Source organism: Rosa rugosa, chromosome 3, assembly GCF_958449725.1.
Source record: "Rosa rugosa chromosome 3, drRosRugo1.1, whole genome shotgun sequence".
NCBI classification, from domain to species: domain Eukaryota; kingdom Viridiplantae; phylum Streptophyta; class Magnoliopsida; order Rosales; family Rosaceae; genus Rosa; species Rosa rugosa.
Window position 1 is genome coordinate 30,483,167 of NC_084822.1, and position 26,198 is coordinate 30,509,364.

Sequence of the window (26,198 nt, forward strand, 5' to 3'; positions counted from 1 at the left end):
AGTCTAGAATCTATTCAAATGCATCTGTATGTCCAACTTAAGAAGGCAAAATTACTATCAATTAATACTCGTATCCACATCAGATACAAGCATAGGTTCACACCATGCCTTCAACCAAACACTTCTACATACAAACGGAAACTCATTTCCATAAACAATCCTCACTGACTCATCAGAGTTAAATCCGGAGGTTTCCATTCCTCGAAGATCACAACTCGCGGAAACTAAACTTATTCTAATACGAACTTAGAAGGCAACTCTACCGTCCTACGGACATACACGCTGTCTAGACCCCATACTAAGACATACCCAATGATTATACCAATACCGAAGAGTATATGATGGGGATCCGCTGCAGACGGGCCATCACTCGGGAAGTATTGATTATCACCAAATATGTACCTTACGCTCTGATACCAAACTGTCACGCCCCGAATTTTGAATAATAAATTCAAATCCGAAACATGAATAATTACAATTACAAAATCCAAATCTCGAAACTTCGAGTTCATTATTACAATTCACTCTCACAAGCAATATTGTAAAGCTCAAATGAGCATAACACACCTCACAACGTACAATTGCTGTAAAACTCTAACAATTGCTCTAACCGCACGATCACCGTCCTGGTTCTCCTGTCCTGTAGGATTACCCGCTACACAATTTGAATAGTGTACCGGGAGTTGCAACAACACAAAACCCGGTAAGCTTTTTACAGCCAGTATGAGTAAACAAGAAAGAATTGTTGATTTATTTCTTTACAATTAATATAACTCAACACAATCACCATAAAAGGAAGGATACTCTTGAGGCTCTCTTTTAAGAACTCATTCTTAAAAGACTCAAGTATCCTCAACACTTCTCACATAAGACCCCTCACAGTCTCAAGTAACCTCAACATCACTCATACATGACCACTCACAGTCTCAAGTAACCTCAACATTTCCCTCACAACACCACTCAACAATTGGCAGACAGACTAGAGCTCTAACTGATCGTTTCCACCTACCCGGCGCGAGAGCGTGGTTCACGATTTAATACTATCAGTTCCACCTACCCGGCGCGAGAGCGTGGGTCGCTGATAGTATGCCATGGTCACCCCGTGACCTATTGATCTCCACAGATCACAACAATTTATTGTTCCTCAACAATAAAACTCAACATCTCTCTCAATATATTGTTTCTCAACAATAAACTCAATACCCCTCACAATATATTGTTTCTTAACAATAAACTCAACACAACTCCAACAATACATAATATTTCACAACTCCAACAATACATATTATTTCACGTAAATAATATATATACATAGACATTCGCACAGGAATGCCTATTAATACCAACTATAGTTCACACGCATTAAAAATATAAATTCATTTTATACTTAAATTCATTTTCTTACCTGTGAGCCGCAGCCCTATGAACCGTAGTTGATCAAGTTCATATTATTTCAAAACAAATCTTTATTTCATAAACAATTTCCACACAATTACGACAAAAAAAATCAATTAATTATATTCGGTTCGTAATATGAACCATGTGAGGTTTACTCACCTCTAATCCAGCTGCGTCTTCTTAACAGCTCAAAATACGATCCACAATCGTCCACCAACTTAAACCGTCAATCACCTAGTCAGATACGATCTTAACTTAGCAATCATTCATAAACCACACATATACAACAATCCAACGGTCAGATTCTAAATTAATGATGATCCAACGGTCGGATCGAAATTACGCGATGATCTAACGGTCAGATCCTCACGGATTGCCCTTAGGATCATCCTCCAAGATTATCACGAAGATCCAACGGTCAGATCTTCCTGAATCGTCCTTACAAACATCTCCACAAATTTATACTATAATCCGACGGTCAGATTCTCACGAATCGCCCTCCAAATCACTATTTCACATTTATACGAAGATCCAACGGTCGGATCTTCACCCGTGACCACACAAAGTCATCGGGACAGTCATACGATCAACATATCTAAATTTGAAGTAAAACCGATGGTCAGATCTTCGCAGATCGTAAACTTAAGATAAAACGTAAAAACGTTAAATAGTAACGTAAAAACGTAAATCCACTATTTATCAACTTTTTCTAACATAACCTTGTAATATATCAAAACGCTCGTATGGATGCGTAGAACATAGCCTAGATAATAAAAATTCAAAAAATGGTCGAATGCGCCGCCACAAGGGGCGGTCAGTGGGGGGTCAACGCGGCGGTCAACGACGGTCAACCACCTCCGATGCAAAAGTCGTCAACTACAAACTTGTTCCAAATGACGAGCTGATCCACTTTCATAACTAGCATGAAGTCTTAAAACGAAAGGAAGTGGTCGGAAATTACCTAGAACAGTCGAGGTGACTGGAAAATTTCCAGAATCCGGCGAGAAACTGCAGAAAACGGCGAGCTCCAATTCGACGTAAAAACGTCAATTTAAGGCTTCGATTCCTTCTGAAGAGTTGTTAAGAAACTCAAGAAGAACTCACTGGTTCAAGAATCACAGAAAAATATGGTCTGTAGCTCGAGATATACCAATCGAAAGCTTCGGTGGTCGGAAAAATTCCAGAATTTTGCAGAATCCGGCAAGGCTCGATTTCGACGTCAAAACTTCAATTTAAGGCTTCGATTCCTTCTGAAGAGTTGTTAAGAAACTCAATAAGAACTCACTGGTTCAAGAATCACTCAAAACGACGTCCTGTAGCTCAAGATATTTGGATCGATAGTTCCGGTCTCGTTCTTGGCTGGGTTGACTTGTAGTTGCTGCTACGGGATGCGCCGCCATGCAAGGCAGCTTCTGGGGGCTTCAGGAGGTTGAGGGAAGCACGAGGATGCAGTTTGGCAAGGATCGGTGGCCGGAAGCACGAGTTATCGAGCTTGGAACTAAAACGGGCTTAAAACTAACCGGACTTCCGCCGCCGTTTCGGACCGTTCTGCGGCGTAAGGCTGCCTCCTGCAGCTGCGCAAGATCAAGGTGAAGCTGTGGAACGTGGTCTGGGGTCGATCGAAGGCCTGTGGAGCGAGAACAAGCTTGGAGAAGGAATGCTCTGTTTTGGTTGCTAGTTTCGGCAGAGAGAGAGAGGTTTATTTTTTTTTTCTTTCTTTTCTGCGTGCTGCCTACCCCTTCCACCCATTCTAATTCAATATACAAAAGAAGCAAAGCAAAGCAATGCAGCCGTCCCTTTGTTGCTCAAAACACGGAACATGCCGCACCATTTCTATTAAAAGAAATCTCCACTTAAAAAAAAAGGGGTTATTACAATTTTGGACCACCAAAGCTCATTGGGTTGGCTTCAGTGGAGCGACTTATCTGAATGCCACAAACTACTCCATACTATGGACTTGGATGTGGAAAAGATGGCATCTATCTTACTTAACCAACACCATGATCAGGTTTCTCTCACTTCTGATCTCTATATCTTGCTCTTTCTCTACGATATTTTTTAATTTTTTTTTTTTGTTTTCTTTATTGGTGGTCAATAGATCTTTTCCCATTTTCAACAAAGATAGCATGTTTGCATCAACTCTGGAAGCTCGATATAAAGTGTTGACTGTTGATTAATTCCTATCAACTTGAATTTTTGAAACTAGCTAGTAGTTATCTAAAATAAAATCTAGTGCCGAAACGCAGTGGACCAACTTTTGCATGCATTTATTCCCATGTGGACCATGTCACCTAGCCTAAATGTGATACGTCGTCATTATCTAGTCCCCAATTCCCAACTTCAGTGATGGAAACTGGGAGTAGACTTTGCTTAATATTTTCTATGAAAATTACATGCATGATGACAAATTAAGCTTTTAGGACCGCTTATATATATTTTAACAAATTCTTGCAGTGGAAGTTTGTTAATAATATTCCGCGGCAAATTGGAATTAGAGGGAGGTACCAATAAGCTTATAAGCATGCATGCAAGCATCATGACTAATTAAGTTAATTAATATTCATGCATCATGATTAATTCTTTTTTGTTAATACTATGCAATATTGATGAATGCAGGGGAAGGATTCATACTTCGAGTTCAGTGTTGTACTTCCAGGAAATAATATTCCAAAGTGGTTCAACTTTTGTAAGCATCCAACTGATCATGAGTATTGCGAGTTTGTTATTAAACTTCCTCCAAATTTCAGTGGAAAGAATTCGAGATTGGCTTTATCGGTTGTGTTTGAAAGCACAGATGAAACACTAACTTATGATGATTATGATGATTATGAAAAACACGCGTTTCATGTCCGAGTCTACATTAATGGTGATGAAATATTTTGGGTTCACGAGCATTTACTTATTCGTCCGGGGTCAAATCATGTGTGGTTGCAGTATGTTTCGTTATCTGATATGAGGCATTGGGGGAGACAGTGGAATGAAGAGCAACTTTTGAGCAAGTGTGAAGTGAGAATTTTTTCTTCTAAACCACTTTCCTTAAAAGCTTGTGGTGTCCAACTAGTATGCCACCGGAACGAGTATGACAACAATGATCAAAACTTAGCAGATCTTCAATTTTACAAGAGAAATTACGATGACTTGGATCATGAAGTTGTTCAAGTTCCAAGATCACGTTTTGGTTGGTACCCTCAACAGAGATTGCGCCTTGGAGCCTTGGGCATTACACTAGTGGAGATTGATCGGGACGAAAATAAAAAGATAATTGGTGAGCATTTCCTTCATCGGATCTTCAAGAAAGTATCAACTCGATTGATCGCTCATGCCAAGATACTAAATTTGTTATATGTTTTAGTATGTCTTATTTTGATTTTTTGTTTGTTTGCCATCAAATAATCCCCTCTTGGGAAATTTCTTGGAATGTATGTTTGTGCTTCAATTTTAACATCTTGGTACGTAGGTTTATAATTTGTAATAAATATACATGGATTAAGCAGAGATCATTTTGCACTGTATTCTAGAACATATATAAATGTGACGTTTGGATAATTCATCCTTCTTGATGTTGATAAGCTAACTGAATCATCAAAGATTTAGAGCAATTGAGAACTAAAAGAAGTTATGAATGATGATGGATGTCTTAGTTCTGAACACACACCGTAAAGATCTGCATATCTATGATGAATGGAACTTGGGAAATATTTAGGTACGCCTTTGTTTCATTCTAGGCTAACTAGCTTGAAGAGCATGGCTGGGAGGCTCACTCTAATACAAACTGTTACTCCATCTATTCTTGTCTGTGTATGCTCACCACCACCACCATATACATATACAAGGCATTAAGACCCTTGAAAACAGTGATTGCTTTTAATCATATTATCATGAATTTCTTTTCGATCAGACAGTGGTGTTCACCTGGTCAGTTGCTGACCTGACCAAAGAATTTATGCTCAAAGACCCTTAGATTTACATCTGAGGGTGAAAAACAAAACACCTCAACTTAATAATAATTCTCTCTGCCTTTAGATTTACATCAAAGGGTGGTTGAGCATTATTCTTAATTACTTCACTTCTTTGATAAACTAAAAACTGGTGGTGAACATGTTCTTGATGAACAAGAAATAATTCTTAATTATTTATCACTTGTTATCTGCTTACCAAGCAAAGCAAAGGGAACGGTTCAAATAAAAATTTAAAAATCTGTATAGGCCTTTCAGGTTCTCAAAAAAAAAAAATAATAATAATAATTATCTTTTGGCTGCCTCATTTGAATGTATGAAAAGAGAATTGATTTATAGTTTGTTTTTTTTTTTAGGGCTAAATACTAGTTAGTACCCTGTGGTTTAGGTCCAAAATCAATTCAGTCCCTGGACTTCTAATTTCATCAAAAACACCCCTGCACTTTCAATTTTGATCTAATAGGTCCAATTCGTTAATATTTTGTTATGGGTTCAAGTTATAGTTGGATTATTTGTTGAAAAACTATTTATTTTTAATAGTAGGACTCACTCCTAAATTGACTATGCAGACCACCTCGACACCACATCATAAAACATAGGCCATATATGAGCCACATTAACAAGTTAAATAACTCAATTGTTGGAAAACTAACAAATTGGACCTATTAGATCAAAATTGAAAGTGCAGGGGTGTTTTTGATGAAATTAGAAGTTCAAGGACTGAATTGATTTTGGACCTAAACCACAGGGTAGTAATTTGTATTTAGCCCTTTTTTTTAATATGAAAAAGACGACAAGTTATATGAAGTGAAACTAAAGAGTACATGAAGCGATGCAAACGCATTGAAAGAAAAACAACAAAACATAACAAAAACAAAAATAAGAAAGCATAACAATATGCAAAAAGGCATCTAGCATAAAAGGTTTATAATTTTGAGTCGTATGTAGAAATTAAAAGGCGCGAGTGTTGTAGTGTGTTCTGGAACTCTGGAAGCCTTCATCGAGTGCACAAATAGCTTTCGGTTTCGCTCTTAGATAGAGACGCAGGCATCAACTGTATTGATCAAGTTGAAATAAAGCCGATGATCGTTAGCCTTCTCAGCCATTCACAAATCACAACCAGAGAAAGAAAGAAGTAGAAGCATCAACAAAGCTTCTCATTATTTTCAACGCCAGACGGCTTATCCTCCTCTGCAACGGTTCTTAGCTCATCCCCTTCTCACTCTCACAGGTCTGATTCTTTCTGTGTCTGATTTGTTGATACAATATATAAACGACAACACCCAATTCGTTGTTGAAAAACCCAAGTGCCCATATAGCCCAATCTTTTCTTCCTCAACTTTTGGACCCTTTTTGTATAGTTTGCTGAAAGTTTGAATCAAAAATAAAAATTGGGTCTTTGAGGTTGGTGTCCTTGATGGACCTGGAATTGGCGAAAAAGGGTTTTGATTACGCCCGGAAAAGGAACAAGTGGCTGTTTGTAATGGCTGCTTTGGGCTTCTCTGGTTATGGTGCTTGTAGGGTTTATCACTTGCCTTCAGTGTGTCAAAAAAGAAAGAAGCCTCTAGGGTCTTTAGTTTCTGTAGCTAAAGTAGTTTCAGACTCTGCTGAGTCGATTGGAGTTGTGTCTAAAGATTTGAAGGAGTTTCTGCAATCTGATTCTGATGAAATTCGGAATAGCTTGAAGCAAGTTTCGAAAGTAGCTAGGTCAGATGAGTTTTCGGGGTCTGTTGTTAAGGTCACACAAGCTGTAACCTTGGGAGTTTTGAGGGGTTATCAAGCACAATCCAAGAGTCGTGGGGGTGATGGACACACTTTCAGTATTCTGTTTGTTGTATAGTCCAATGGACTAATTGAATTTTATTTTAGCTGCATTCATCAAATTTGTAGAAATTTCTATGCAAGTTTCTGAACAAGAAATCTGACAAGTGGTATGTTTCAATTGTATATTCTAATCTCATTATTCTTTTTGTGGAGCAGATGGTTGAAAGAACTAATTTGATGATGATTGATTAGAGAAAGACCTTCATCAAAGTGGAGGCATCATGGTAAACTACGTTTAGAGGTAACCAAAACCTTCTCTCTCCTATCATATGATTAATTCCTCCATGGAAACCTGTTCATTTACGAACACAATGCAATTGTGAATCATACACCGAAACTTATGTTGTGAATTGCTAGCATCATTTGAGTCGATGCCAGATCAACAATTGTGAAGCTCATTGCTCATAGAACTGTGATTTTCAGTTTCACTATACTATCTCGGTATCAAATATCATCTATTGCATGGTATTATTGAACAATGATCACAGATTTGGCAAAAGTGAAGATTATTTTCGATCATATTTCAATACAAGGACGTGTGTGAGAGATGCATGCTTTAAAATTTTAAAATTTGTTTCTAGAACAACTCAAAGTATGCATCTCTCACAGCAACTAAGGAGGTTTGAATAACCAAAATGATAGTTTCTGAAGTTTTAGAAAAGAAAAGAAAAAATGACTTCTGGTATGTTTAGGTGCTATTATCAGATTAAAAAGTGTTTCAAGTATTACCAGTGTGCAGTAACTAAGTTGACATGAAGGTTCAAGATATGGATCCTATATTAGTGATAGGTTTTCAAGAATACATTCCAGAGTTTGATAGTTATTTATTTGTGTGATGCCCCTATGTCAAGTATGACCATATCATGTGCAATGAGAAATATTATGGAACTGAAGACTTACTTTCCTTCAAAGAAGACAAAAAACAAAAAACAAAAAAAAAATCTCATTTTTATGAAGCATAACTAGATGATATTTTTCTCATTTGATCCTTACCTTGCACTCTTCATTCCTGATTTTTATGAATCTCTCTCTTATATTGTGTTCTTTTAGCAGGGCAAATATCTGTCTCATGTACATGTGGTGCACCGTGTCTACGAACTGCTAATACCAGACAGTAAAGGAAGAAAATTCTACTCATGCCTGTCGCAGGACTGCAACTTCTTTGTGTATGTGCATCACATAAACTTCAAAATGTTTTTTTACTGTAACTGTATTGGAAACAGATCTGGAAAGCACTTGGGATTAGATCTCAGATGACCAAATGATCTACATCTGCTGTTATAAATGATTTGTCGTCAGAATATTGTACTTTATGCAGTGATCGTATCAACTACATTCTCTATCATTTTAGGTTCAGTTCTCAATAGAAGGCCACACTAAAACTTTCAGATTAAATTTCAAAACCCGCAGCAACGCGTGGGCACATATTCTAGTATAGAAAGAGAAGTCAACTTTTACTAAATAATCACTTTGGCAATACATTTGCAGGTTTCCTCCAGTTTAGTTATGATTGAATAATATTTTTCTTATTTTATCTCTCTCTGGTGAATAATGCTCACTTTGGCATAAAGCAGCTCCTCCAACACATGCCAATGGTATCAATTAAGTATGCCCCCAGAACTTGTAATGGCGGTGGCTCACCGCTTAGCAAATTAACATAGCCTATTAGGCTGGTACTAGTTCGTATTGGTTTGATAGTGCACCAGATTGCATTCTGGATGTACTTGAATATGATTGTAATCAACCCCAGTAGGGGCATTTATAAAAGTCTCTTTCATTCAAAAAAAAAAAAAAACGCACTTTGGCTTTTAAATTCTATTAATTAGCATGTTTAAGCAATTGAAACTTTTGCTTACTGAAATTGTCTTTCTGATTAAAGCAAAACGAGAGCTTCACATTAACGGTAACCCTTCTTAATGGTGTCATCTCTGGATGTGTAGCTGTAAGGTTGTCTGTTTTAGTTTCTCTTTTTTCTGTTCCCTCTTTGCAGAGGTTGTTGCTTTTGTTAGCTTGTTAGCTTTGTTAGCTACTGTTTCTTGTTGTTTGACTGGCTTTGTTTGAAGCCTGGTTTCTTCTATATATTTATTCATTTACCCAAAAACAAAAACAGTAACCTACGATGGATTGATTAATTGACAGGCATGAATCCAAGTTTATCCAGAATATTGTTGAAGTGATCTCAATTCAAAGTATCAAATCGGACATACAAGAAAGTTGCTAAGAATCCTCTAGGACTGGAATCTCGCGTCCGGGATATGCATGAGCTTCTATGTGTTGAGGAAAATGATGTTCGCATGGTGGGAATATGGGGAATTGGAGGAATTGGTAAGACAACTGTTGCCAAAGCTGTTTATGGGTCAATTGCTCATCGATTTGAAGGTAGCTGTTTTTTGGAAAATGTGAGAGAAAGGTCATTAGTGCCACATGAAGGGTTGGTTCAACTGCAAGAAACTCTTCTTTCCAAGATTTTAGGGGGTGTAGGAGTGAAGCTGAGCAATGTTGATGATCCTGCTTATGATATAGAGAAAAGACTTTGGAATAAGAGGGTTCTTATAATTTTAGATGATGTGGATCATCTCAAGCAATTAGAAAACCTAGCAGGAGGATATAATTGGTTTGGTGCGGGTAGTAGAGTTATCATAACAACTAGAGATAAACATCTGTTGATTGCTCATGGAGTTAGTTTAACATACAAAGTCAAGGAATTAGAATTTTGTGAAGCTTTTGAGCTTTTCAGTTGGAATTCCTTCAAAAAAGACCGACCTAAGGATGATTATGTGACACTTGTTGAGCGTGCTGTGTATTATACCAAAGGCCTTCCATTAGCTCTGACGGTTTTAGGTTCTCATCTTTTTGGTAGAAGCATAGAAGAGTGGCAAGATGCATTGGATAGTTATGAAAGAATTCCTAATAAAGAAGTCCAAGAAATACTTAAAATAAGTTTCAATGGATTAGAAGATCATCAGAAGGAAGTTTTCCTTGACATTGCATGTTTTTTCAAAGGAGAAGATAAAGATATTATAATGGATGTCCTAAGAAGTTGTGACTTGTACCCAGTAATAAGTATTGCAGTGCTCATAGATAAGTCCCTCTTAGCGATTTGTAAAAGTAATGCGCTATGTATGCATGACTTAATCGAAGACATGGGCAAGGAAATAGTGCGTCAAGAATCACCCACAGAACCGGGTGAACGCAGTAGATTGTGGTTTCATAAGGATGTTTTACATGTTCTAACAGAAGAAACAGTAAGTAAATTATATCTTTGTTTTCATGAGTCTTTATGTAAATTATGTCATTGTTAATATAAAAATCTTGATATTCTACTTTTCTAGTCATTGAAAGATATGCGTGTAGACTTCTATCTAATGATGATGATATATACTTGTTAAAATAGTTATACTTGCTAATCAGGTATACTTGTAGTGTTTAATTCATTGCTTTTTCCTATTAGGGAACAAGTAAAATACCCAAAAAAGAAGAGATCCATGTGGGTGCTGAAGCCTTGTTTAGAATGAGCAATCTCAGATACTTGATAAATCGAAATGCAAGCCTTGTTGGAAAGTGGAAACATTGGTTATCTGCCCAACTCATTAAGGTTCCTTGATTGGTACAAATATCCTCTCTTGAATCCCTACCATCCAATTTTAATCCAAAGAAACTTGTTGCACTCAATATGCCTTCAAGCAACATATCACGTTTCGGACAGTCGATCACGGTATGTTTGATTTGCTTAGTTTTAAGTGCTTCATGCTCTAATATATAAAAATTAGTTCAAATAACTATTTTGTTTAATTAATTGAAGCTCAAGTATCACCTGATAAATCCTTGTTCAATTACTTCTTTTATGTACAGAAACTTGATAGATTTAAATCTATGGACTTCACTGGATGTGAAATGCTAAAAGAAATCCCGGACTTCTCAGGATTTCCGAATTTACAGAAATTGATTCTTAGAGAATGTAGGAGTTTAGTCGGGATTCATGACTCTGTTGGAACCCTTGATAAGCTTGTGAGTTTGTCTGTGCAAGATTGCTCCAACCTTACAAGGTTTCCCACAAGACTTGGCATGAAATCACTGAAAGTTCTTAATATGAAAGGTTGCAAACTGCTGGAGAGCTTCCCTGGAATTGAGGCTGGAACCTGTAGGAGTGATCAAGTCAATAATGCAGCCAAAGGCAAGGTCAACACTCAAGTCAATGATCTGGACAAGACCATTCCAGAAGACGCCACATGTAAGGCTGAGATGGTTCTGCAAGAAACCAATGCTGGAATTAGTTAGCCATGCTTAACAGAAATTAGTTATAATTAGGCTGCAATTAGTGACAAATAGGAATGTAATTAGTTACAATATGATATCTTCCTTTCTATATAAAGGCATGTGTATTAGTTGTGTACTCAATTAAGCAAGATCAAAGTAATAACATCATCTGTGATTCTCTCTCACCTTCATCTTCTTCTTCTTCGTTCTTCCAAACCCTACTCTCAGCATGGTATCAAGAGCCATGGATTCTTCATACTAAGCTTTCACATCTCAACCTTGTATTCAAGACTCTTTGCTTTCATTTGTCTTCTTTTTCGATCCCTTAGTCTCTTCTTCTTCGATCTCTCTGGTTTCTTCAAGATTCAAGATCTGATCTTTCTGCAACAATGGTGGCCACAACTACAGTCTCTCTTCTCACCAATCTCTCCTGTGTAATCTCTGTGAAGCTCGATCACAACAACTATCCCACATGGCATTTTCAGATGCACTCTCTGCTACGAGGCCATGGTCTGCTCAAATTTGTGGATGGATCGCACTCTTGTCCATCTCAGTTTTCACTTTCTGATGATGGTCATCTCACGCCAAATCAGACAGAGGATCTTGAAGAATGGCTTGAGCAAGATTGCAATCTCATCTCCTTGATTACTGCTACTCTATCTCCTAAGGCACTCTCTCATGTTGTTGGTTGCAACTCGGCCTTAGAGGTATGGACCACTCTCAAAGGTAGATATGCAACTGTGTCTAGATCTAATGTCCTCCAATTGAAATCTACTCTACAATCTATTGAGAAAGGGTCAGATAGTATTGACAAGTATCTACTTAAGGTCAAGAATGCAATGGATCAACTTTCTGCTAGGTGTTAAGATTGCAGATGAAGATATTATGATTCTCATACTTAAGGGTTTACCATCTGAGTTTAGTACAGTTAGAATGATGATTAAAAGCCAAGCATGCCCCTATCTCTATGTCTAAGCTTCGATCCTTGCTTCTTGCTGCTGAATCTGAACTAGAAAATGAATCAAAGTCAATTGTTATGCCATCTATGACTGCCATGGTAGCAAAGAATGCTTCTTGTTCATCTGAGTCTCAGGACACTATGGGTATTTTGCCTACACCAACCTATCATAGTTATAATGGCCTTGCTGCTTTTCATAATGGTTACAATGGTTCAAGAGGCAATGGGGGCAACTATGGAGGGTTCAGGAACAACAATGGGGGAAATGGAGGATTCATGATGGTGGCAATTATGGAGGGTTCAGGAACAACAATGGGGGAAACAACTCTAGTGGGTGGAATAATGCTTACAAAGGGAACAGAAACTTTGGTAACAAACCAACAAATGGCTTTCAAGGGCTCAGCTATGGTGGATTTAGACCAAGAATTGTGTGTCAAATATGTGACAAACCAGGCCATTCTGCTCAAACTTGTTGGCATCTTAGCAAAATTCAAGGCAATGTAGAACCCCTTTCAGTCATTGAGTGCCAACTCTGTGGCAATCTTGGTCACTCAGCTGCTGAATGCAATCAAAGGCAACAATTTGCCAGTCTTCAAGGGCAGCACACAGCCATGACAGCCTCACTTCAAAACACTCCTGCCACTCCAACTCATGAAGTTTGGATTACTGACTCAGGAGCCTCCTCACACATGACATCTGATGTTCAAACACTAAATAATGTCACAACCTATGCAGCTGGTGATCATATTCAGATAGGAAATGGTGCAGGTTTGAAAATCAAGCACATTGGAAATGGCTCTATTTTTCTTAACAAGCATGTTGTTCTTGCATTGAAGAAAATCTTACATGCTCCAAAACTTGCAGCACAGCTTTTATCAGTTTATCAATTATGTAAAGATAACAACTGCATAATGCTATTTGATGAGTTTTGCTTTTTCATACAGGACAAGGTGACATGCAGGGTGCTGTTCAGGGGCCTTAGTGAGAATGGTCTTTATCCAATTCCAGTGTCCATCTCCAGAAACTTGTTCAATCCATCTTCAGCCTCAACCACAGCCTTTCTTGGTTCAAAAATTTCTCAGTCATTGTGGCATAGAAGACTAGGTCATCCATCCAATGACATTACTTCCTCAATGTTAGCTAAGTCCAATGTTAGTTCATCTTCTGATTTTTCTAGCAGTATATGTGAGTCATGTTTAGCTGGCAAATTTACAAAATTGCCTTTTCCAAAGTCTAGCACTAGATCATCTGTTCCATTTCATACAGTCCACTCTGATGTATGGGGGCCATCTCCTCATGTTTCCATAGAAGGTTACAAATACTATTTCACCCTCATAGATGATTGTACTATATTCTGTTGGATCTTTCCTTTACATAATAAATCAGAAGTTTGTTCTTTGATTATTGCCTTCCACTCTTTTGTCTCTACTCAATATTCTGCTTCTATTAAAATTTTGTGAACTGATGGTGGTGGTGAATATATGAGTCACAGACTTCAAACATTTCTTATTTCAAATGGCATTATTCACCAAAAATCATGTCCATACACACCTCAACAAAATGGCCTAGCTGAAAGGAAAAATCGACACTTTGTTGAAACTGCTCTTACACTCCTTCATCAAGCATTTCTACCTCCCAAATTTTGGTTCCATGCATGTTCCATAGCAGTGTTTCTCATCAACAGAATGCCTTCTCCAACACTCTCTATGTCTTCACCATTTGAGTTACTGCATTCTAAACCTCCTTCACTTGAATCGATCACTAACAGTCTTTGGATGTGCCTGTTTTCCACTTATGAAACCCTATAACTCCAATAAGCTTCAAGTAAAGACTGTCAAATGCATCTTTTTAGGCTATTCACCAGGATACAAGGGATTCATTTGCTTTAATCCTTCGAACTCCAAGTTCATTATCTCCAGACATGTTGTTTTTGATGAACAATCTTTCCCACATCAGTTCATACAGTCTAAATGTCTAATACATCATCTCCTTCTGCTCAAAATCCAAACTCCTGTACTCCATTTCTTCTTAGACTACCCTGCAAGTCTACTACATTCTCACAGCACCATGCCTCACCTATCCTTCCACCTACAACAACTCACACCTCAACAAGTCCTGCTCCTGCAAATGCTATTGAAGATGCTCCTGTAGATGTTCCTCACACCTCATCACCTTCTGCTACTCCTGTGATTCATGAGACTCTTGCACCTACTCCTACACTTGCTCCTAATCCTGTTGGTATGAGTAATGTACCAAGCACATCCACTGGTCCAATATTACAGCCTGGAGAGGTCTACATTCCTATCTCTGACATTGAAATGATTTTGGATCCTCCTTCTGCTGCAAATATTCATCATATTCAACCTCAGTCCACAGCCACCTCAGTTCTCAATACTCATAATATGATCACCAGAAGCAAGAATGGTATATCCAAAAAGAAGGCTTTTGTTGCCTCCATCAATCCTTCTCCTGAAACTGTTGAGCCTCAGTCCTACAAGAAAGCCATGATGATTCCAGTTTGGAAAGAAGCCATGCAAGAGGAATTTAATGCTTTAGTCAAACAAGGAACTTGGACCTTGGTGCCTCCTCATCCTGACAAAAACCTGGTCAGCTGCAAATGGATATTCAAGGTTAAAAGAAACTCAGATGGCTCTATTGCAAGACAAAAAGCCAGACTAGTTGCAAGAGGTTTTAGCCAAGAGGAGGGTATTGACTATGCTGAAACTTTCAGCCCTGTAGTGAGACATACTACTGTTAGATGTGTCTTGGCTCTAGCTGCTCAATTTGGTTGGAAACTTCACCAACTCGATGTTAAGAATGCTTTTCTGCATGGTGTGTTAAAGGAAGAGGTTTATATGTCTCAACCTCCTGGCTTTGAAGATTCAAAGCATCCAAATCATGTCTACAAGTTACAAAAATCCCTATATGGTCAAAAGCAGGCCCCAAGGGCCTGGAATGAGAGGTTCACTTCTTTCCTACCTCAACTAGGATTCAAGTCGTCTATTCCTGATCCCTCTCTCTTTGTTAAAAGTTCAGGCTCTTCTCATGTTTATTTGCTCTTGTATGTTGATGATATTATCATCACTGGAAATAATGCTGCTGTTATTCAACATGTTAAAGATGCTCTTCAACAGGAGTTTGACATGAAGGATTTGGGGCTGTTACACTACTTCCTTGGCTTGCAGATCACATATCTCTCAAATGGTGGTATTTTTCTTTCTCAGACCAAATATGCCACTGAAATTTTGCACAAAGCCGGCATGACTGATTGTAATGCAAGTATTACCCCATGTCTTCCATATTCAAAGTTACTTCGAGATGATGGTGCTCCATTCACAGATGTCAAAACCTACAGAAGCATTGTTGGCTGTTTGCAGTATCTCACGTTTACTCGACTTGATATTGCTTACAGTGTAAACTCAGTTTGTCAATTCATGCAGGCTCCCACAGATGTCCATTTTCTGGCAGTAAAGCGTATTCTTCGATATATTAAAGGCACCTTGAACTATGGTGTCACATTCCGGTCTGCTCCACTTGAGTTGAAAACCTATACTGATTCTGACTGGGCTGGTGACCCCAATGATAGAAGAAGCACAACAGGTTTTGTTATCTTCCTAGGCAACTGTCCTATCTCCTGGAGCTCACGCAAACAAACTTCAGTTTCTCTTTCGTCTACGGAGGCAGAATATCGTGCAATGGCTGACACTGCTTCTGAGGTTCTCTGGCTCAGGCACCTGTTGAATGATTTACACATTATCTTGCCTTCTGTTCCTACACTCCACTGTGATAATGTCTCTGCGCTAGCCCTTGCATCCAATCTCATCCACAATTCCAAGGTCAAGCATGTCAAAGTTGATGTTCACTTTACTCGGGAGAAGGTAGCTCGCGGTGATCTTGCCTTGCAATTTTCCCATCTCTACAACAGCTTGCAGATATCCCCACTAAAGGCCTTGACTCTCCTCAGTTCCGCTATCTCTGTGGCAACCTCATGATTGGTCCCAATCATTCGGTTGAGGGGGGATGTAGGAGTGATCAAGTCAATAATGCAGCCAAAGCCAAGGTCAACACTCAAGTCAATGATCAGGACAAGACCATTCTAGAAGACGCCACGTGTAAGGCTGAGATATGATGGTTCTGGCTGAAATTAGTTAGCCATGCTTAACAGAAATTAGTTATAACTAGGCTGCAATTAGTGACAATTAGGAATGTAATTAGTTACAATATGATATCGTCCTTTCTGTTGGAAAATAAACCAAGCTTATTTTAATTTGTCTCTCTTTCTGATAGTTGCCTAGTTAAGTGTGGTAGTGTGATGGTGTGTCTAGAGTGCTCTGACTAGGCGGAGTCTTCTAGGTTGCTGTCTCTTTGGCGTGAAGTAATTTTAGCATGCTGTGTCTTTGGCCTCAGAGCCATTGTTGTTTTCAAAACTCTTTGTTGTTGTTGCACACGCATATAAGGCTGTGCCTCTTGTATTTCGGCATTGTAGTAGCAGTGTTTGGGATATCAAAATCCTCTTCCAAAATTTCTCTCTCGGTTAGTTAGATTTGTGTGAGTTATTCTTGTTTCCATTTGTTGTTGCAAACATATTCCCCGCAGCTATTTGCTGCAGTTATTTCTGGTATTCTACATCTGGTATCAGAGCTCAGAGGTTGAAGAGCTGCTGGTGGTTCAAGGATGGCCAACAGGGTCGAGTTCTCGCAGTGCCCAGTCGGTAAATTTGACGGGAAGGGCAATTTTCAACATTGGAGAGCCCAGATGGAGCTTTTCTTCAAGGTGATGGAATACTCCAAAGTTGTAATCAGTGGATTCAGAGATCCCGGAGATCAAGCTAATCTCACACAGAACCAGAGAGAGGAGTTAATCAAGAATCGGAAGAAAGATAGCAGAGCCCTGATGTATATCTATGGAGCCATTGATTCAGAGATTTATGAGAAGATTGCACATGCTGCTACATCGAAGGAGGCTTGGGATTGTCTCATTAATAGCTATGTGGGACAAGATAAGGTGAAAAAGGTTCGGCTCCAGACTTTACGGCGGCAGTTTGAGCTTCTTCAGATGGAGAAAAGGGAGAGCATCTCTGATTACTTCTCACGCACCTTAGCAATTGTGAATCAGATGAGAGCCAACGGAGAGATTATAGCAGATTTGCAAGTCGTGGAGAAAATTCTTCGGACTTTGACAGAACGGTTCGAAGGTAAAGTCACAGCAATAGAGGAGTCAAGAGATCTCACTGCCGTGACGGTGGATGAGCTTATGGGTTCTCTCCAAGCCTATGAGCAGAGGCTAAATGAGAAGTCAGAGGTTGCAATCGAAGAAGCATTAGAGACTCAATTGAATTTGAAGAAGGACAGATATTTGACGCACCGCAGTGAAGGAGGTTACCGCGGTGAGGGAGGCTACCGCCGTGAAATAAGAAACTAGAATTCAAGCTACAAGAGAGGATCAAATCACCGATTTGGAGCAAGAAGAGGAAGAGGAAGAGGCTACACTTGGAGCCAACCACGTGATAAGTCCAGGGTTCAGTGTTTTAATTGCAGGGAGTATGGCCACTACAAAACAGAGTGCAATCAAAAAAGGAGGTCAGAGAGTCATGAGTTCCATGCCAAGATTGCAGAGAATGATGCTGATAGTGAAGAGAATTTGTTGCTGGCTTTTAATGCTGTGAATGGTCGAGAAAAAACTAAGTGGTTCTTGGATACAGGTTGTAGCAACCATATGTGTGGCCATAAGGACTTGTTCGCTGAACTAAACGAGTCCATAACATCAGAAATCACATTTGGCAATGCAGCAAAGATGCCGGTGAATGGGAAAGGCAAAGTGTCTATCAAGTTAAAAGAAGGGCAGAACAATAGCATATCTGATGTGTATTATGTACCTGGTCTTCGCCACAATTTGCTAAGTGTGGGGCAGCTGTCTGAGAAGGGATATGATATGAGGATCTACAGAGGGGTCTTCACCATCAAAGACCCACAGCAAAGGCTATTAGCTAAGGTAAACATGACCCCAAATCGTTTGTTTCCTTTATATGTTGGTTGTGAGAATTTACCTTGCTTTAGCTCTTCTACTGCTGGAGATAATTGGTTATGGCATATGCGTTTTGGGCATTTAAATTTCAATAGCCTAAACTTGCTTGCTCGAAAGAATTTAGTCTCTGGTTTGCCTCCAATTTCTATTCCAAATCAAGTATGTGAGACTTGTGTGATCGGGAAGAAGCACAGAGATCCTTTTCCTAAAAGGAAGGTCTATAGAGCAAAAATGCCGCTGGAGATTATTCATTCTGATTTGTGCAGTGTTGAAGTCCCTTCTTATCGTGGTGGAAAGTACTTTGTCACTTTCATTGACGATTTCAGCAGGAAGACCTGGGTGTACATATTGAAGAATAAATCGGAGGCATGTGATACATTCAAGAATTTTAATGCTTATGTTGAAAAACAGAGTGGGGAGAAAATCAAAGTGCTGAGAACTGATAGAGGGCAGGAATATATTGTGTGTGATGATTTCTTGCAGAAGAATGGAATTAAGCATCAATTGACTGCCCGGTACACACCGCAGCAAAATGGCGTAGCAGAGAGAAAGAACAGAACCATCATGGATATGGTAAGATGTATGCTGAAACTTAAAAGTTTGCCAAAGTATTTGTGGGCGGAAGCCGTCGCTTGTGCAGTATATATTCTGAACAGATCTCCCAGCAGCAGTGTTGATGGAAGAACTCCTTATGAAGTATGGAGTGGAAGGAGGCCAAATATCCAACATATGAGGGTGTTTGGATGCATTGCATATGCACATGTACCTGATCATATTCGAAAGAAGCTTGATGACAAGGCCGAAAAATGCATCTTCATTGGCTACAGCAATGTTACAAAGGGGTATAAGCTGTATAATCCCAAGACGGAGAAAGTGATTGTCAGTGGTGATGTTATCTTCGATGAGCAGAGCAAGTGGGATTGGTCTTCAAAAGAAAGCACAACAGGAGCATTTATTCCAATCGATGACGAATTTCAAGTCCAGCAAGAAGATGTCCCAGCAGTTCAATCTCCAGGAGTTACTGCTGTTCAAATCCCCGCAGTACAATCTTCAGTTCAAATCCCCGCAGCTCAAACATCTCATGAAGAAGAATCTGGTCGCCCACGACGTAATCACCGATTGCCAGCACGTTTCCAAGACTATCACATCAGTAATGACAATGAAGCATCTGATGAAGAAATTGTGAATTTTGCTCTTTATGCTGATTGTGATCCCCTCACATTTGATGAAGCCTGCCAGCATCAACATTGGTTGAAGGCGATGAATGAAGAAATACACTCCCTTGAGAAAAATGATACGTGGGAGCTGACTTCTCTTCCTGAGGGAAAAACACCCATTGGAGTTAAGTGGGTATACAAGACAAAGTACAAGCCAGATGGAGAAGTAGATCGTTTCAAGGCGAGATTGGTGGTGAAAGGCTACAAACAAAAGCCAGGTATTGATTATCTTGAAGTTTTTGCTCCAGTTGCTAGACTTGATACTGTGAGAATGATTGTTGCTCTTGCTGCTCAAAATTCTTGGAAAATATTCCAAATGGATGTTAAGTCTGCCTTTTTGAATGGAAATCTTGAAGAAGAGGTGTATGTTGAGCAGCCTACAGGATATGTAAAGGAAGGCCAAGCTGACATGGTCTATAAGTTGAAAAAGGCTTTATATGGCCTGAAGCAAGCACCACGGGCATGGTACACTAGAATTGATTCTTATTTTATGGAGCATGATTTTCTCAGGTGTCCTTATGAGCACACCTTGTATGTCAAAACTAACCCGCAGGGAGAAGTTGTCATTGTGTGTTTGTACGTAGATGATCTCATAATTACCGGCAGCAACACAAACTTGATAGCTGAATTCAGGGAGGCCTTGACTTCTCAATTTGAGATGACTGACATGGGTCTAATGTCTTACTTTCTTGGTATTGAGGTGTTGCAAACCGAGCAGGGAATCTTTATTTCACAGAGGAAGTATGCAAGAGATGTTCTCAGAAGGTTCAAGATGGAGTCTTGCAATCCAGCTCTCACTCCAGTTCAAGAAAGATTAAAGTTGGAAAAGGATGGCTCTGGAGAACTTGTGAATCCTACTCACTACAAGCAGTTGGTTGGAAGTCTGCGTTATCTGACTAGCACTAGACCAGATATTACATTTGGTGTTGGGCTTATTAGTAGATTCATGGAGTCACCGCGGCAATCTCATTTGATGGCAGCAAAAAGGATCTTGAAGTATATCAAAGGCACTCAAGGTGATGGTATCTTTTACTCTGCAAATTGTCCAATTGAGCTTGTTGGTTATACAGATAGTGATTGGGGTGGTGATTCTGAGGATGCAAAAAGCACTTCAGGATATTGTTTTCACATTGGTTCTGGAGTTTTCTCTTGGTCATCAAAGAAGCAACAAGTGGTGACTCTTTCTACTGCAGAAGCAGAATAAACCGCAGCAACGAGTTGTGCTACTCAAGCAGTATGGCTGCGTCGAATGCTTAGCTTCCTACAGCAGGAACAAGAATTTCCTACAAAGATCTTTTGTGACAACAAGGCATCTATTGCACTGTCAAAGAACCCAGTGTTTCATGGAAGAACCAAGCATATTCATGTGAAGTTTCATTATATTCGTGACTTGGTGAATGAGAAACAGGTTGAAGTTCACTTTTGTCGATCCAAAGATCAAGCTGCTGATATCTTCACAAAGTCCCTTAAAGCAGATGCCTTTCTGAAGCTTAAGAGAATGATGGGAATGATGAAGTACAATGAGCTTGGTTTAAGGGAGGCTGTTGGAAAATAAACCAAGCTTATTTTAATTTGTCTCTCTTTCTGATAGTTGCCTAGTTAAGTGTGGTAGTGTGATGGTGTGTCTAGAGTGCTCTGACTAGGTGGAGTCTTCTAGGTTGCTGTCTCTTTGGCGTGAAGTAATTTTAGCATGCTGTGTCTTTGGCCTCAGAGCCATTGTTGTTTTCAAAACTCTTTGTTGTTGTTGCACACGCATATAAGGCTGTGCCTCTTGTATTTCGGCATTGTAGTAGCAGTGTTTGGGATATCAAAATCCTCTTCCAAAATTTCTCTCTCGGTTAGTTAGATTTGTGTGAGTTATTCTTGTTTCCATTTGTTGTTGCAAACATATTCCCCGCAGCTATTTGCTGCAGTTATTTCTGGTATTCTACACTTTCTATATAAAGGCACGTGTATTAGTCGTTTACTCAATTAAGCAAGATCAAAGTAATAACATCATCTGTGATTCTCTCTCACCTTCATCTTCTTCTTCTTCGTTCTTCCAAACCCTACTCTCAGCAGAACCATGGAACAATTAAAGGATATAAATCTAGAGTGTTGCGAAAACCTTAAAACTCTTCCGATCAGCATCTATCAGTTGAAACATCTGCGGCAACTTGAGGTCAGAGGCTGTCCAAAACTTCTTACATTTCCAATGTCAACGACAACATCCACCATCATGCAGTATTTATCTGATGACAATAATGATGAAGACTGCTCAGTACCGGTGTTTCCTGAGCTGATTTTTTGCGAGTCGGAGACTGCAACATATCAGAATGTGATTTCTTGATTCCATTTAGTTGCTTGTCCACCCTCACCTTTCTTGATCTATCAGGAAGCAGTTTTGGTAGCCTTCCAACATGGATTATCAAGTTCGGTAACTTGCAGTGGCTCATATTACGCGATTGCAAGAGGCTTCAAGAAATTCCACAGCTTTCTCCAAGCATAAAAGGAATAAATGCAAGTGGCTGCAAATCATTGGAAAGATTTTCAAAATTTTCCGATATTTTGGACCACCAAAACTCATTGGGTTGGCTTCAGTGGAACGACTTATCTGAATGCCACAAACTACTCCATACTATGGACTTGGATGTGGAAAAGATGGCATCTATCTTACTTAACCAACACCATGATCAGGTTTCTCTCACTTCTGATCTCTATATCTTGCTCTTTCTCTACAATATTTTTTAATTTTTTTTTTCTTTATTGGTGGTCAATAGATCATTTCCCATTTTCAACTAGGATAGCATGTTTGCATCAACTCTGGAAGCTCGATATAAAGTGTTGACTGTTGATTAATTCCTATCAACTTGAGTTTTTGAAACTAGCTAGTAGTTGTCTAAAATAAAATCTAGTGGCGAAACTGCATTTATTCCCATGTGGACCATGTCACCTAGCCTAAATGTGATACGTCGTCATTATCTAATCCCCAATTCCCAACTTTGGTGATGGAAACTGGGAGTAGACTTTGCTTAATATTTTCTATGAAAATTACATGCATGATGACAAATTAAGCTTTTAGGAGTTGAGAACTACTCTGAACCCCTATTGACATTTAGAATGCAACTATATTGTGAGCTATTGCCAGTTTTCCACCGGCCATATGCAATGCTGGGGTTACATCATAGATAAAACTGCGTGCTACAGCATCATATCAAACTTCTAAGAACCCCATCTGTAGTTGTGGTCCTTCATTTCCAATTATATGATTGAGGTAGAGGAATTTATAGTTGGTCATGCCATGACTTTTGTCTAATAGATTCTGAGTCTGTTGTATATGTTTGAAGTATTGAAGTTACAGTAATTAATGGTCTTGGCATGCAAAACAAAAACAAGAACAACTTATCTTTCAGAGCAGATGTGCCATTTTCTGTCTCAGATATGCAATAGAATACTCACATCTCAACTGCAATAATTGAAATTTCATATGTTCTTCTATTATAAACCAGAGCTAAAATTCAGTAAAACTAACAAGTAACAGATTAACAGTGCATCGCATCTGTAGTGACAAAAATAATTTCAGAACCACTGACAATCATGAACCACTAATTAAGCCACCTCTTCTTGGAAGATCTTGTTTCCTTTTAAACATTCGGACATGCCGCACCTTGCTCAATTGCAGACGATCTTAATGCTCTTCAGCTTGTGTCCCAAGAAACAAATCATATCTTCTGGTGCATACCAATGTGCATGTGTCACATGCAGCCCAACATATCTTGCGGAGGCATTTCCAAATGGATCCGAAAATCTCCAACTTCAATAATTGATTGAAGAATAAATAGCAATGCTGAACAGAGATACTAAGAAACAAATCGACCACTTTCCAATTGAAACTCATAACAAACGCAGTTCCAAGGCTAGCTAGTAGCTAGCATGAAGTAAAATGCTGAATAATGATTAATCAAAAACTGAAGCATTAACCAAAAATTACTAATGTAGAAGAGCACCAAAATCTCAAGTAGTTTCAACAGATTTATAAAGGCCAAAATCCTGCTAATGGAGGCATACAGTATTAGGATGTTAAAACTAAGCAATATGCAGGTGACAGAATTTCAAAAAAAAATATTGTGAGTTATTATGCAGGTTGATGTATGCCATGGATAACAGATACTGAAGAAAGGAGGAACGTAAGACGAGAACCAGCATCATTGCTTTCATGTATGATGATGATCAACGGTCCAGTCCTAGTCTGATCAAAGTCGATCACCTCAGCCTTTTTTGTGTGTGTGTGTGTGTGTCTTGGTCACAGTTTTGTGTGAAAAAGATAGATGGAGTTTTCTTAACTGAGGGCTGGAACCCAGTCTAGCTGGGGGGTTAGGCCCTCACACCCACATTCTTAGTTGAAATTTCATACAACAGGGGGGGACTTAATGCCTTTACCCCTTCAAATTACATAAATTGATCTTCATAGAGATCGATGTAAAAGAGAAAAATGCTAACTAAAATACTATGTAATCATCAATATTCCAGTCATCTGCTTGCACGCTATTTAGCTGCTCATCATTCATTAGCTCCTCCACAAAAGACTTGGGCCAGTTTGTACCAACCATATATATCGTCACTCTCAAGTTCCCACCATAGACATCAAATTCAGCTCCCATTTGCTGCACCAGATTTTCGTCTGGTGAAACTGAAGGCCACTCATTATCTCATCGGGTTCAAAGGTTGGTTTATACGGTTACTGCTCCACATTTTCAGGATCGATATCCATGTTCAGATCACTATCTTGGACATCATGATCATCCTGGACACAGTCCTACTCCAGTATCTCCTCTTCTTGTTGCCTTTTTCTCTTCTTTTCGATCTGGTCATTGAAAAGCTCTTAATACTTCCCTCTCAGACTCAATAATGTGTAATCTTATTCGGTGTGCCATATTAACTTGTTTGAGGAGCCCCAGGTGCTGTTGGAGTAGAGGATCTTTTACATTTGTGTATAGAACGTTATTTCGTTGTTGGGGCAACCCTTTAAAAACAAGGTACTGGAGCTCCCTAAGCGACAGCTCTCTTTCTTCTTCACCACCGGCCATTCCAAAAGCCATTAGCCGCTGAGTTTCCTTTTGCAAATGATACAACCCTAAAAGGTGGTGTGCTATCATCTTTGTGGTGAGACCTTGGCAGCGGTCCTCCTCATCCATTAACTTCAGCACGGCCTTTGGGGTAGTCTTGCTATTGCTAAGCCCACCTAGTTGTATCACCGCCTCCACGACCCGTCGGTGATGCTCCAGCGTCCATGGCGATGACATCTTTTTAGGTGCCACGTATAGGCTTTCAAGGGTGACTTTGTTAGAGGAAAATAATGCTTCGGAGCTTTTCTGTAGTACCCCAAGCAAGGAAATGTGGAAGTCAAGGTAAAAGCTTCTACAACAACACCCCGCCAGGCTCAAAAGCTCCGCCTTCAAGGCATTGTGTACTCCAACTTTTTCTTTATCACCGCCCAAGAAGATGAAGGTATTCACGAACTGTTTGTGGTGCTCCAACGTCCACTCAAACATTCTTGGTGTAGTTGTTCCTCGGTGATCTCCTTCAACCCCAAAGCGAGACATGTTCATCGATCTTGATAGCAAAGAATATGGGGGATTTTGTTGCTAGCAGAGTGCCCTAAGCCCCAAAGAGTGCTGGTGAATTTTAGAAACTGGTGAGGGAGATAGATCGATGCATGGATTTATAGAAACTAATTGCTTACTGAGCAAGATACGATTTATTAGGGCTAATACATGAATTATGTGGACCAATCAGATTATCAATTGTCTCTTCCTCATCAAGTAATCAACTAATCACTAGTATCCTTAAGCACAATTTACTGAATTTACTTGATCAATAGTATCATCTAGAACTAGCTATCAACTTTTACCCAAAAAAACAAAATGAAACAATAAAAGTTTGGATTTCCTGTTGACTAATTTCACTCCCTCTTTTTTTCATTCTTTTTTCTTTTAAGTATTGCGAGTTTGTTATTAAACTTCCTCCAAATTTCAGTGGAAAGAATTCGTGATTGGCTTTATCGGCTGTGTTTGAAAGCACAGATGGAACACTAACCTATGATTATAATGATTATGGAAAACACGCGTTTCATGTCCGAGTCTACATTAATGGTGATGAAATATTTTGGGTTCACGAGCATTTACTTATTCGTCCGGGGTCAAATCATGTGTGGCTGCAGTATGTTTCGTTATCTGATATGAGGCATTGGGGGGAGACGGTGGAATGAAGAGCAACTTTTGAGCAAGTGTGAAGTGAGATTTTTTTCTTCTAAACCACTTTCCTTGAAAGCTTGTGGTCTCCAACTAGTATGCCCCTGGAACGAGTATGGCAACAATGATCAAAACTTAGCAGATCTTCAATTTTACAAGAGAAATTACGATGACTTGGATCATGAAGTTGTTCAAGTTCCAAGATCGCGTTTTGATTGGTACCCTCGACAGGGATTGCGCCTTGGAGCCTTGGGCATTACAATAGTGGAGATTGATCAGGATGAAGATAAAAAGATAATTGGTGAGCATTTCCTTCATTGGATCTTCAAGAAAG

General features: G+C 39.2%; 2 protein-coding genes across 3 annotated transcripts; both read left to right on the top strand.

The window, feature by feature from the left end:
• The first annotated feature begins 3,280 nt into the window (after positions 1-3,280).
• On the top strand, positions 3,281-4,887 carry LOC133736327 (uncharacterized). The gene is made up of 2 exons (XM_062163785.1): positions 3,281-3,406; positions 4,015-4,887. The coding sequence occupies exons 1-2, from the start codon at positions 3,350-3,352 to the stop codon at positions 4,789-4,791; spliced, it is 834 nt and encodes a 277-aa protein (XP_062019769.1). The 5' UTR covers positions 3,281-3,349; the 3' UTR covers positions 4,792-4,887.
• Positions 4,888-6,245: 1,358 nt separating this feature from the next.
• Positions 6,246-11,165, top strand: LOC133736326 (disease resistance protein RUN1-like). 2 transcript variants are annotated; one of them, XM_062163784.1, is made up of 6 exons: positions 6,246-6,585; positions 7,335-7,419; positions 8,232-8,344; positions 9,318-10,423; positions 10,630-10,893; positions 11,031-11,165. In XM_062163784.1, exons 4-5 carry the CDS (start codon positions 9,434-9,436, stop codon positions 10,780-10,782), a joined length of 1,143 nt encoding a protein of 380 aa, XP_062019768.1. In that variant the 5' UTR covers positions 6,246-6,585; positions 7,335-7,419; positions 8,232-8,344; positions 9,318-9,433; the 3' UTR covers positions 10,783-10,893; positions 11,031-11,165. The 2 variants fall into 2 exon arrangements, 1 of the variants encoding a protein (XP_062019768.1); XR_009859509.1 differs by lacking the exons at positions 9,318-10,423; positions 10,630-10,893; positions 11,031-11,165 and adding an exon at positions 8,530-9,311 and having other exon boundaries at positions 6,256-6,585.
• The last annotated feature ends 15,033 nt before the right edge of the window (positions 11,166-26,198 follow it).